This window comes from Geotrypetes seraphini, chromosome 1 (genome assembly GCF_902459505.1).
Source record: "Geotrypetes seraphini chromosome 1, aGeoSer1.1, whole genome shotgun sequence".
NCBI classification, from domain to species: domain Eukaryota; kingdom Metazoa; phylum Chordata; class Amphibia; order Gymnophiona; family Dermophiidae; genus Geotrypetes; species Geotrypetes seraphini.
Window position 1 is genome coordinate 163,760,131 of NC_047084.1, and position 13,970 is coordinate 163,774,100.

A 13,970-nucleotide genomic window follows, 5' to 3' on the forward strand; every position below is an offset into this window, starting at 1 on the left:
AAATAAAACGATTTTTTTTTTTTTTTTTTACACAAACGGTAAAAGAAGAGAAAAGAAATAAATTATGAAAAAAAAAATACGCGCGAGCGGGAAGGCAAGTGAACAGTAGAAAAAACTTCCAACAGCCGTTGGAAACACGCGTCTTCTTAGCTCCGCGGAATTAAGAAAACTGGGGACCGCGCGCCTCTGTCGGGCGGGAAGGCACTCGCGCACGCGCGGTGCGGCCTAGCTAGAACTTTCTAAAGTTCTTAGAGTGCAATCACTCTAAAATTGTCCGTACCGGGGCTCCGTCGGTGCCGTCACCCATCAGTCAAGAATATGCTGCCTGCTTGTCCTGGGATAATACTGTGTCCAATACTGGTCACCGTACCTTAGGAAAGACATGGCGATACTTGAGAGGGTCCAGAGGAGAGCAACTAGGATGATAAAGGGAATGGAGAACCTTTCATATGCCGAAAGGTTGGACAAACTGGGGCTCTTTACCCTGGAAAAGTGGAGACTGAGAGGAGACATGATACAGACATATAAAATCATGAGAGGCTTAGAGAGGGTGGAGAGGGACAGATTCTTCAGACTAGCGGAGACAACAAAAACAAGAGGTCACTCAGAAAAACTGAGAGGGGACAGATTCAAAACGAATGCAAGGAAGTTTTTCTTCACTCAGAGGGTGGTGGACACCTGGAACACGCTTCCAAAGGAGGTAATAGGACAGAGTACAATACTGGGTTTCAAAAAGGGACTGGATGACTTCCTGAAAGCGAAGGGGATTGCAGGGTATAGATAGAAGGTTACTCTACAGGACCAAAGCGAAAAGCATATGTGAGTTTTAGGGTAGGAGCACTATCAGGTCCTGGACCTGAGGGGCCGCCGCGTGAGCGGACTGCCGGGCACGATGGACCTCCGGTCTGACCCGACAGAGGCAAGTCTTATTACACATGACTAGAGTCGGTTTGTTTTCTTGTGTCTGCCCTGATACTTGGAACAATAGACAACAGGGAGATTTGAATATTTTTAAGAAACTATTAAAACAATACCTTTTTTTGTAAAATGAAATAGGAGTGTTGAGCACTTATATTTTTATCTTGGAGTTGAATGATGTACTACTAAGGAGGCTCTTGTAATTGTTTGTTATCCATAGATGTTTGCAATGATTAATGTGTGTACTTTTGTGACCCACCTTGTTAAAGGTTGGCTACCCAGGGACATAGACTATCCAGTTCAGGTGATTTACCACTCTATAACTTGTCGATTTGGCTCAGTACGCTTTCCAGATTCACCAAGATTTCTTTCAGGTCCTCTGCATCATCACCCTTGAAAACTATTTCCGGTTCAGGTAGCTTTCTTACATCATCTTCCATAGAGACCCACAGCTTCCGCTCAAGCCTCCGATGAAATCAGCAGGCAAACTGCTCTCAGGGGATGGACCCAGAGCTCTTGAAGGGGCACAAAGCAAGCTAGTTCCACAGTTATTCGATGAGATTGGCCTGGGAGCAGCAGTCCAGCCATGTGAGACTGCATCTTTCCTCAGTGGAGTAAGCCCAAGAAGGGGATGTCTGAGCACCAAAGTCACAAAGAAATTCAAATTCCGATGGAAAAACAACAAAAAGCAGAGCAGAGCCCATCTTTCTCGCTTGCAAAAGGAAAAACTGAACATGGAGCTGTTCTCCACTGCAGAAGGAGAGGAGTTCAAGATCTTAAAGCGATACCCTTCTTCAGTTTTGCAGGAAGTGGTAATCAACAACTAAAGTATGGATTTCAGTGTAAACATAACAGAATGGGACTTGTATACCACCTTTTTATGGTTACACACTCAAAGCGGTTTACATACATACAGGTACTTATTTTGTACCCAGGGCAATGGAGGATTAAGTGACTTGCCCAGGGTCCCAAGGAGCAGTGCTGGGATTCGATCCCACAATAGCACTCACAATAACACATTCATCAATACCCTTTAGAAAATGCAAGTTGTGAGCCATTATTCTAATCGTGAGTTTCAATGTGATATATTTTGCAAATCAGAAAATCATGATTCTAGATAATATGAACTATTAGTATTAGGTATTATACCTTTAAAAAAGTGCTTCTTAGCCTGCTCCTGGGAGCACACCTAGCCAACTAGGTTTCCAGAATTTCCACAATAAATATAGGTGAGATAGATTTGCATGCAATGGACCTTCAATATTTACAACTACCGTATTTTCTCGCATATAACGCGCGCGTTATACGTGGTTTTTACGTACCGCGCATACCCTCGCACGTTATACGCGTGAGCACGTTGTACAAAATTTTTTTTACATAGTTCCCCCCCCCCGATGTCCGATTCACCCCCCCCCCGCAGGACCGCTTGCACCCCCACCCCGAAGGACCGCTCGCACGCACCCGCACCCCCACCCCGAAGGACCGCTCGCACGCACTCCCACCCGCACCCGCACCCCCACAGCCTCCCGACCCCCCCCATCATGTAGAAGCTCCTACCGGTGTCCTGCTGCTTCCTCTTGGCGGTCCCGACACCCGACACGATCGGGGCAAGAGGGAGCTCAAGCCCTCTTGCCCCAGCCAACCGTGGCACCCCCGAGTCTTGGGTCCCACCTGGGGGCGGGGCCTGAGGCACATGGGCCCAACCCGACCATGTGCCCAAGGCCCCGCCCCCAGGAGGGACCTAAGGCTCCCGTGCCTATTCTGATTGGCCCAGGCGCCTTAGGCCCCACCAGTAGGCGGAGCTTTGGGACGGATGGGCCAATCCGGCCTCATTCCGTCGTTGGCTGCCTGCCGGACAGGCGGGTTTGGCTCCCGTCTGTCCGGCCAACTACACAAAGGTACGGGGAATGGGGGTGGGGGTGTCGTGGGGGTCGGCCAGGGGGGTTGCGGGTCGGATGGGGGGGCGGTCGGAGGTTCTTGGGGGGGCGGTCGTTGGGAGGGGGTTTGCGTCGAGGGCAGGAGGGCCTGGGATCCCTCCTGCCCATAATGTAGTGTGGGGTGGGGGTAGGGGGTCACGTGGCCAGAAGGGTTTGGGCTCCCTCATGGCCCGAACAACTAGAGGGGGGGGGTCGCCAGGGCCAGGAGGACTTGGGCTCCCTCCTGGCCCGATATTGTCGGGGAGTTGGGGAGTCGGCGGGGCAAGAGGGCTTGGGCTCCCTTTTGCCCCGATCATGTCGGGGAGTCAGGGGGGCAAGAGGGCTTGAGCTCCCTCTTGCCCCGATCGTGTCGGGGGTGCCGCGGTTGCCTGGGGCAAGAGGGCTTGAGCTCCCTCTTGCCCCGATCGTGTCGGGTGTGCCGCGGTTGGCTGGGGCAAGAGGGCTTGAGCTCCCTCTTGCCCCGATCGTGTCGGGGAGTCGGGGGGGCAAGAGGGCTTGAGCTCCCCCTTGCCCCGATCGTGTCGGGGGTGCTGCGGTTGGCTGGGGCAAGAGGGCTTGAGCTCCCTCTTGCCCCGATCGTGTCGGGTGTGCTGCGGTTGGCTGGGGCAAGAGGGCTTGAGCTCCCTCTTGCCCCAATCGTGTTGGGGGTGCCGCAGTTGGCTGGGGCAAGAGGGCTTGAGCTCCCTCTTACCCCGATTGTGTCGGGGGTGCCGCGGTTGGCTGGGGCAAGAGGGCTTGAGCTCCCTCTTGCCCCGATCGTGTCGGGGAGTCGGGGGTGCAAGAGGGCTTGAGCTCCCCCTTGCCCCGATCGTGTCGGGGGTGCCGCGGTTGGCTGGGGCAAGAGGGCTTGAGCTCCCTCTTGCCCCGATCGTGTCGGGGAGTCGGGACCGCCAAGAGGAAGCAGCAGGACACCGGTAGGAGCTTCTACATGATGGGGGGGGTCGGGGGCCTGTGGGGGTGCGAGCGGTCCTTCAGGGTGGGTGTGCGGGTGCGGGTGGGAGTGCGTGCGAGCGGTCCTTCGGGGTGCGGGTGCGTGCGAGTGGTCCTTCGCGGTGGGGGTGCGAGCGGTCCTGCGGTGGGGGGGTGAATCGGACGTCGGGGGGGGGCATCAGGCTTTCAGGGTGGGGAGAGGACTTCAAGGGGGAGAGGAGAGTCGGGGCGGGCGAAAGGAGAGTCGGGGTGGCCAGAGGAGAGTCGGGGCGGGCGAAAGGAGAGTCGGGCGGCACGGGAGAGTCGGGTAGCATGCGCGGTATACGGGTGTGTGCGGTATATAAAAATTTCTGTACATAGATTTGTGTTTTTCGCGCGCTATACCCGTGTGCACGTTTTACACAGGTGCGCGTTATCTACGTGAAAATATGGTATATCTTGTGTGTTTTCATTGTGGTAAGTACTCAAACCTGACTGACTAGATATGCCTCCAGGAGACAGTTGAGAAGTACTACCATAAAGAGACCGTTTCATTTTGAACCTTCTACAAAAAAGTATTACATGTAAAACTGCATGATCGCATTTATACATCTCATACTCATACCCTACCTGTGGATGAGTCAATGGTAAACAGAGAAGAGTGTTCTCCCGGCAAGAGTTCATAGGTCACATCACCATAGATACCAGAGTCTTGATCTGAAGCAATGACACTCAGAATTTCTGTTCCTGGCTGTGTGTGGCTACTAATGCTCATCATATACATTAAGGGGTCAAAAATGGGATGGTTATCATTAATGTCTTCTATCTCGATGCGAACAAAAGCCTGTGCAGTGAGTCCTCCCTGTTGGAAAATGTAATAAGAAAATAATGCTCAAATTATAAAATAAATGTACAGTATTGGCATGTAGGGGAAGAGTGCGGCACAGTGGCTAAAGCTACAGCCTCAGCACCTTGAGGCTGTGAGTTCAACCCACGCTGCTCCTTGAGACCCTGAGCAAGTCACTTAATAATAATAATAATAATAATAACTTTATTCTTGTATACCGCAATACCATGGAAGTTCAATGCGGTTAACAATAGAAGAGACTGTGCATTTACAGCGATGATACATATTACAGTGTTGTTACATTTACAGAGATGTTACATAAATAGCAGTAATAAAAAGGCATATACTAAAGAAGAGACTGTACGTATACAGCGATGTTACATGTTAAAGCGGTGGTACATTTACAGTGATGTTAAATGTGAGGCAATGAAAAGGCAGGGCAATTAGATAAAACAGAGCTTGAGAAAGAGAGGCCATAGTGGCTTGGGAGGGGGGCGTAGTCAGAGGGAATGGAGGCATGTCGAGGTCAGGAGGGTGCAGGGAAGGGGGGAAGGCAGCGTTAGCGGAATTTGTCGAAAAGGTAGGTTTTTAGTGACTTCCTGAACAGGTGGTAGGGCGGGGAGTTGGAGATGAGGGCGGTAAGGCAATTGTTCCATTTGCCCGCTTGGAATGCTAGGGTTCTATCAGTGAATCTCTTGTAGAGGCAGCCTTTTAGGGAGGGAAAGGTGAATAGGTGGGCGTTTCGTGTGCGAGAGGGGCCTGCTATTTCAAGGTGCTCAGACAAGTAGATTGGGGAAGATCCTGTTAGAGTTTTGAAACAGAGGCAGGCGAACTTAAAGATGATCCTTGCCTCTACTGGGAGCCAATGGAGTTTGGTGTAATAGGGGCTAACATGGTCGTATTTTTTGAGATCATAGATGAGGCGGACGGCAGCATTTTGGACTGTTCTAAGACGTTTGATGGTATTTTTATAGGATCCCAGGTAAATAATGTTGCAGTAGTCTAATATGCTTAATACCAGAGATTGGACGATTAGACGGAAGGCTTGGTGGTCGAAGTAGCGTTTGATGGTGCGCAGTTTCCAGAGGGTACAGAAACATTTTTTCACCTGGGCACTGGTATGGTCATCGAAGGTTAGGGTGCGGTCCAGGATGACTCCAAGGATTTTTATGGTGGGTAAGATAGGGTAATCTAGCCCATTCAATCTGAGGGAAGTGTTTGTTAATTTGTGGTTGGGACTCGCTAGGAAGATTTTGGTTTTTTCAGAGTTCAATTTTAATTTGAGATTTGAGGTCCACAGTTCTAACTTGGTGAGGATAGATGCGATGAGTTTTTCCGTTTCTAGAGTGAGTGAGGTAATGGGAACAATGATGGTGATGTCATCTGCATATATGAACGATTTTAGGTTAGAGTTTGCTAGGCTTCGTGCCAGAGGGGTCAAGTAAATATTGAATAGGGAGGGGGATAGGGGAGAGCCTTGTGGGACTCCACAAGGGTTACGCCAGTGGTGGGAGAAGGCTCCATTACTGTGGACCTGGTAGGTACGGTTGGTTAGGAAGCCTGTGAACCAATCTATTACCTGACCGGAGATGCCGATGGAGTCAAGGCAGTTGAGCATAATGTCGTGGTCGACCAGGTCGAAGGCACTACTCAGATCGAATTGAAGTATCAGGGCACTTTTACCCAGTGAGAACAGGTGGAGGAGGTAATTTGTCAGGGCAGCTAGGACGGTTTCGGTGCTATGATTTGGGCGGAAACCGGACTGGGAGTCATGAAGAATATTGAACTTGTCGAGATAATTCGTAAGGTTGTTGTTGACAAGACCTTCCATGAGTTTTTGGAAGAGTGGTATGTTGGCGATGGGTCTGTAGTTGGTGATGGAAGAGATTGGCTCCTTGGGTTGTTTAGGGATAGGGGAAATGAGGATGTGGCCAAGTTCGGACGGGAAGTGTCCAGTGGACAGGCATAGAGATACCCAATTGAAGAGTTCTGCTTTGAATGATGGGGGGGCGCATTTCATGATGGTGGGAGGACAAGTGTCTAATAGGCAGTTGGAATTGGCGTATTTAGAATAAAGTTCGAGGAATAGATTCCAGTCAGGATTTACAAAGGAGGTCCAGGACATGTCGGCTATTGAACCTTCTGTGTCTGCTGCGCGTAGGTTGAGTGGGGGATCGGGGCTGTGAGCTGAAAGAGACAGTTTTAGAGTGTGGATTTTGTTCGCGAAGTGGTCAGCTAGAGTGATTGCGGAGGGAGGGAGGTCGGAGGTGGGGCGTTTGTGAGAGTCTATGTCGAATAGGGAGTTAACTAGTCTAAAAAGTGCTTTGCTGTTTAGAGAAGGGGAGTTTATTAGTTGGGAGCAGTGTTCCCGCTAAGCTGCGTTGGCCTGCGCTCGCGCACAAAATATTACATCGCAGCGCAAAGTTTCTCTTCACAGCGCACACACGCGTCGGTAAGGTAAGGGGACGCATTGGGGGGATTGCACTTCCCCACAATTGCCATGCTTCGGTTCCTCTTCTTCCTTCCTTCCTCCCCCCCCCCCCCGCGGGACCCTGCGGCACCATCAACTCTTACTCCCTCTAATGTCGGCCCTGCAGCTCCAGACTTCCTCGCACCTTCTCCCCTCCCCCTTTGGATCGCTATTATTTTAAATGTTATAGCCGCGGAGCTGTATCCATCAGTGGAGATGTCTAACCTCGGCCTGCCCCGGAACTCTTACTGCAACAGTGACTTCCTGTTCCTGCCTAGACGGGCGGCTGCTGCAGTAAGAGTTCCGGGGAAGGCCGAGGTTAGACATCTCCACTGATGGATACAGCTCCGCGGCTATAACATTTAAAATAATAGCGATCCAAAGGGGGAGGGGAGAAGGTGCGAGGAAGTCTGGAGCTGCAGGGCCGACATTAGAGGGAGTAAGAGTTGATGGTGCCGCAGGGTCCCGCGGGGGGGGGGGGAGGAAGGAAGGAAGAAGAGGAACCGAAGCATGGCAATTGTGGGGAAGTGCAGAGCTGCAGGGAAGAGTGTTGCGGTACCCAGCTGGAGGGAGAAGGAAGATGAGGGAGGGAATTAAAGGAGATGCCAGGGCTTGGAGCGTAGGAGGAAGGTATGCCAGTCTAAGGGAAAAGGAAGGGGGAGATGTGAGAGCATGGAGGGGGAGCGAAAGATGGAAGAAAAGGAAAGGAGAGAGATGCCAGAGAATCAGGGAAGGGGAGATACCAGACTATGAGGAGAGGTGTGGGAGAGGGAAGGCGAGGAGAGAGATGCCAGACCAATGGGGTGAAAGGAGAGATGGAAGGGGGAGGCATACAGTTTCTGGAAGGGGCATAGAAGGAGAGAAGATGCCATATAGGGGAAGAGAGACGGCAGACAGTGGATGGAAGGAAGAGAGTTACAAGAAGATGAGGAAAGGAGAAACCACAGAAGACAAAGGTAGAAAAAAATTTCTATTTATTTATTGCTTTAGGAGACATGTGTCACTGTTTCTGTGAAGCATTGTATGCAGAGTCCAGCTTCTTGCTGGTTCAATTTAACCTTTGTCTATGTATTTTTATTTTATCCCCCCTTTTACAAAACTGTGAAGCGTTTTTAGCACCAGCCTTGGTGGTAGCAGCTCTGATGCTCAGAATTTTATGAGCATCAGAGCTGTTACCTCCGTAGCTAAAATCCACACTACAGTTTTGTAAAAGAGGGAGGGGTTAGTTTGTGATTACATATTCCTTACTAGGCGAAGGTGTTTTCTGTGTTCTGTGTGTTCGAAAGACATGGTTTTCTGTTAGGATTGACGGTGTAGGATTGATCTGTGCTGGTCTGGCTTGTTTAGTTTTACAATGGGTGTATTGATGTACTGCTCACTGCAATATGTAAGATGCTGCCTTTTCCTAGGTACTCATGTGTGACGTGTGGTTTGTTACTAAAAATCATGTTTTTCTTACAGATGGGGGGGGGGTGCCAAAAAATGATGGGCCCCGGATGTTACATATGCTAGGTACGCCACTGTATGTAAAGATACCAGAAAGCTGGCGTAGCAAAAACTTCTAAGTTTTGAGTATTTAACCCTCCCACAATCTCACGGGCACTCGTTTCAAGTTTATTGAGATTTTGATTTAAACGCAATATCAAATATTTTCAATGCGTATAACAAAAATAAATTTGGGGAAATAAATAAAACCATTTGAACCAGTGTTCCCGCTAAGTTGCGCTGGCGTGCGCTGGCGCACAAAATATTACATCGCAGCGCACACGTTTCTCGTCACAGCGCACGATCGGAAGAGGCGTACGGCAGATGGCAGGGCGGCGAGAGGAGAATCGGGCGAGTTGGCTCATAACTTGCTGGCGCCCGATATTTTTGGCTCACGGTGAAAAAAGTTTGCTCACAACACCCGCCCGCTTAGAGGGAACACTGGTTGGGAGTAGTGTTTACTGCGCTTATCGATGATCTGTTTTTTGTATTCTTTGACTTTCAGTCGCCAGGTAAATCTGTCTAAATCAGTCCCTGATTTACGCCAGATTCTTTCATGTTTCCGGACATTAGATAGATTGTGAGCCCACCTGGACAGACAGGAAAAAAAGCTTGAGTAAGTAAGGTTATATTTACATTTATGTGATATATTCAATTTTCGATTTAGATATACTAAGATTGTTATAATAATTAATTAATTAAATTTAACATTATATGAGGTTTTAACCAAAAAGTTAAAGTTTATTGTTAACGTTTTTTGTTTTTTCATTTCTTTTAGTGCCCCCTTCCTGACGACGCAGTTGCGAAACTCGAATCAAAGGAAGGCCAGCTTTTATTTGAACATGGGGGTTCTTTAGAGCGTTTACATCACTCTGAATTGAATGAAATCGCAAAAGTTTTCAATGATACATTACAAAATATAGCATATTTATTGTTTTTTGGATGGCAGCAAGAGGGACTCTGTAGTGTAATGATGGTCCCTCATTACAACCAGCGCTGGTACGTTTAATGGTACTACTGCACTTTTTGGTTGGTGACTGAGCACTTTATGATATTTTCATAGCACCTTGAAAGCACTCTGTGCACTTTATTAGGATATTTGTAGGTTTATCTATTTAATTATTTATTTAACTTATGATATAGAAGCAAACTTGTGGAGATGTTTTTTGATAGACTCATAAAGAACCTGACTGAGGCCATGTAAAACCACGTTAAGGTTCCAGTAACCCCTTTAGAAATCTTGCTATGTCTGGCTAATATTTTTTTCAAGTAGATAAAAACATAAGAATAGCCTTACTGGGTCAGACCAATGGTCCATCAAGCCCTGTAACCCGTTCTCACGGTGGCCAATCCAGGTCACCAGTACCTAGCCAAAACCCAAGGTTTAGCAATATTCCATGCTACCAATAAACGGCAAGCAGTGGCTTCCCCCTTGTCTTTCTCAATAACAGACCATGGACTTTTCCTCCAGGAACTTGTCCAAACCTTTCTTAAAACCAGCCAAGCTATCCGCTCTTACCTCTGGCAACGCGTTCCAGAGCCCAACTATTCTCTAAGTGAAAAAAAATTTCCTCCTATTGATTTTGAAAGTATTTCCGTGTAATTTCATCAAGTGTCCCCAAGTCTTTGTAATTTTTGACAGAGCGAAAAATAAATCCACTTGTTCTACACCACTCAGGATTTTGTAAACTTCAATCATATCTCCCCTCAGCTGTCTCTTTTCCAAGCTGAAGAGCCTTAACAGTTTTAGTCTTTCCTCATACAAGAGGAGTTCCATCACCTTTACCATCTTGGTTGCTCTTCTTTGAACCTTTTCCAGCGCTACTATCGGCCTCTTTTACAAAGCCACGCTAACGGCCCCGAAGCCCATAGAGCATTAAAGGGCTTCGGGGCTGTTTCTGCGCGGCAGCCGCTAGCGTGGCTTTGTAAAAGAAGCCATATATCTGTCTTGAGATAATGAGACCAGAATTGAACGCAATACTCCAAATGAGGTCGCACCACGGAGTGATACAGGGGCATTACGACATTTTTAGTCTTGTTAACCATCCCTTTTTTAATAATTCCCACCATCCTGTTTGCTTTTTAGTCCGCCGCCACACATTGGGCAGAAGGTTTCATTTTATTGTCTACAATGATACCCAGATCCTTTTCTTGGGTGCTAACCCCCAAGGTGGACCCTAGTATCTGGTAACTGTGATTCAGGTTATTCTTCCCAATGCGCATCACTTTGCATTTGTCCACATTAAATTTCATCTGCCACTTTGATGCCCAGTCTTTCAATTTCCTAAGGTCCGCCTGCAATTTTTCACAATCCGCATGTGTTTTAACAACTTTGAACAGTTTAGTGTCATCTGCAAATTTAATCACCTCACTCGTCGTCCCAATTTCCAGATCATTTATAAATAAGTTAAATAGCACTGGTCCCAGTACAGACCTCTGCGGCACTCCACTGTTTACTCCATTATTATAGTGTTGCCCATTTCTCCAGCTTTCCTAACCTCTGAAAACATTTCTTCATCTGTCTGCTCATTTTGTCCCGGGGGACGGTAGTATAGCCCAGCCTTTATATTCCTTCTCTTCACACATGGAATTTCTATCCATAAGGATTCCACACTGCTATCTATGTTATGCAGAATGTTTATTTTATTTGATTCATTTCTCTTTTTAACATATAGCGCAAACCCCCCCCCCTCCAATTTGATCCACTCTATTCTTGCGATATAATTTGTACCCAGGTAACACAGTGTCCCATTGATTGTCCTCCTTCCACCAGGTCTCCGAGATGCCTATTATATCTATCTCATCATTCAGTGCTATATAGTACTCCCCCAATATTTGGGGGGGTTCCGTTCCAGGAACCCCCGCGAATATCGAAAAACTGTGAATACAGTTTTTCGCCTGGGGAGGTAGGAGAGGGCAGCTGGAGCAGCAGGATAGAGCAGCTGGAGCACCGGCGAGTGAAGGAAATTACTCGCGGTATGCTCCGACCACCTCTTCCGCACTAAAGCTAGGATTCACCAATCAGGAGCTGCTTTGACACGCAGCTCCTGATTGGTGAAGCTCGACTTAAGCACAGGAAGTCCCGGTGGGAGAATACCGCGAATGACTGGGACCGCGAACCGCAAATGACCGGGGAGGACACTGTATACTCTAACTCTCCTATTTTATTTTTTAGGCTTCTAGCATTTGCATACAGACACTTTAAATTGTGCTTTTTCCTTGCAACTACAGGCTGCTGAGAAGACAGGAAAATTTGAGTCTTTTACTCTGCCTTCCTCTTAAACCCTCCTGGCTTTCTTTCACCATTGTTGGAACCTTTCTACCGGAATTCCCTAAATATCCTGTTTCAATAGTATCCTCTAAGGATACCTCACACTGAACAATCCGCTTCCGGGTGACTGTCAGCTTTTCCCCACATCTCAGTTTAAAAGCTGCTCTATCTCCTTTTTAAACGTTAGCGCCAGCAGCCTGGTTCCATCCCGATTAAAGTGGAATCCCATCCTTTCAGAACAAGCTCTCCCTTTCTCAGAAGGTTGATCAGTTCCTAACAAATTTAAAACCCTCATCCCTGCACCATCATCTCAACCACGCATTGAGACTTTAGAGCTTTACCTACTTCTTGGGTCCAAAGCGTGGAACTGGGAGGATCTGGAATTCATCTTTCTACCTAAGAGCCTAAATTTGGCTTCCAGAACCTCCCTCCCATATTTTCCTATGTCATTGGTACCTACATGTACTAGGACAGCTATCTCCTCCCCAGCACTATCTAAAATCCTATCTATGTGAAGCGTGAGGTCCACCACCTTCACACCAGGCAGGCAAGTACCAGGCGATCCTCATGCCCACCAGCCACCAAGCTATCTATATGCCTAATAATTGAATCACCAACTACAACCACTGTCCTAACTTTTCCCTCCTGGGCAGAAGCCCCTGGAGACACATCCTCGGTGCGAGAGGATACTGCATTTCCTGGTGGGCGGGTCTGAGCTACAAGATTATTTCCTACTTCACCAGGGGGATGCTCTCCTTTTAGGAGACCTCTCTCCTCCAAGGCAGCACAGGGGCTACCAGACTGGATGTGGGACTTCTCTACAACATCCCTGTAGGTCTCCTCTATGTACTTCTCTGTCTCCCTCAGCTCCTCCATGTCTGCTACTCTAGCCTCAAAGGAACGTACTCATTCTCTGAGAGCTAGGAGCTCTTTGCAGCAAGCCAACCGGGAGAAAGTCATACATGTGACACTCAATGCAAAAGGCTGGATAGCAACCCTCTTACTGCTGGACTACTTTCTGCATCTTAATGAGCTAATTAACCTTTTTAAGCTACTAGGAATATCTTAGAAGGGAACCTACAATTGAGTTTTTCTTCCCAAAGCTCTTTAGAAGGGAATCTACAATTGAGCTTTTCTTCCCAAATCTAATAAAACTCAGAGCAAAATAATGTGTACTTACCCAAAGATATGTATTCTGTTTTTCTCCTCTCAGGAGAATGTCCTCTTCCCTCCTTCTTTAACAGACTCTAAAGCAGGGGTGCCCACACTTTTTGGGCTTGCGAGCTACTTTTAAAATGACCAAGTCAAAATGATCTACCAACAATAAAATTTTAAAAAAACACAACGCACACTGTACGCTTAGAATTGTTAATTATCATTCCTATTCCAGGGTTTTTTCAAAGAGGTCAAAGCAGATGACTCTATGCATTGTCACCTCAGTAACAACCATACAAAAATAGACAAATACCCACCCCCCTCCCTTTTTACTAAACCACGATAGCAGTTTTTAGCACAGGGAGCTGCGCTGAATGCCCAGCGCTGCTCTCAACGCTCATAGGCTCCCTGCGCTAAAAACCTCTATTGCGGTTTAGTAAAAGGGGACCATATTGTAAAATATAGACAGCAGATATAAATTCAGACACATTTTGATCACTAAATTTAAAATAAAATCATTTTTCCTACCTTGTCTGGTGATTTCATGAGTCTCTGGTTGCACTTTCTTCTTCTGACTGTGCATCCAATCTTTCTTCCCTTCTTTTAGCCTGTATGCTTCCTCTCCTCCTGACCTCATTCCACCCCCCCCCAACGTTTTCTTCTTCTCTCCCTGCCCTCTCTTTCTTTCTCTCTTCATGCCTCCTTTCTTTTTTTCTGTTTCTCTTCTTTCCTTCTGTGTCCCTGCCTGCCCTCTTTCTCCCTCCCTGCCCTCCCCCAAGCCACTGCCACTGCCGCTGCCATTGAATAACAGGCCCCCAAAGCCGCCCGCCGCCGGCCAAGCTCTCCTTGCTTCGGGCCCACCAGCATTCCTCTCCCCGACATCAATTTTGCCGTTGGAGAGGAAGTTCCTCTGGCCAGAACTTCCTCTCCGACGGCAGAATTGATGTCGGGGAGAGGAAGGCTGATCGGCCCAAGATC

At 47.9% G+C, this 13,970-nt stretch overlaps 1 protein-coding gene across 5 annotated transcripts in view; it reads right to left on the reverse strand.

Annotated features, from left to right (window-relative positions):
* Positions 1 to 13,970, reverse strand: part of DCHS2 (dachsous cadherin-related 2) — a 203,801-nt gene that overhangs the window by 158,411 nt on the left and 31,420 nt on the right. For all 5 annotated transcript variants that reach the window (XR_004539141.1, XM_033941022.1, XM_033941032.1 and 2 more), the window contains exon 3: positions 4,395 to 4,626. Coding sequence is in view for 4 of the 5 variants with exons in the window: in XM_033941022.1 (XP_033796913.1) it covers positions 4,395 to 4,626 (232 nt within the window). In the remaining variant the exon portion in view is untranslated. The remainder of the gene's footprint in view (positions 1 to 4,394; positions 4,627 to 13,970) is intronic.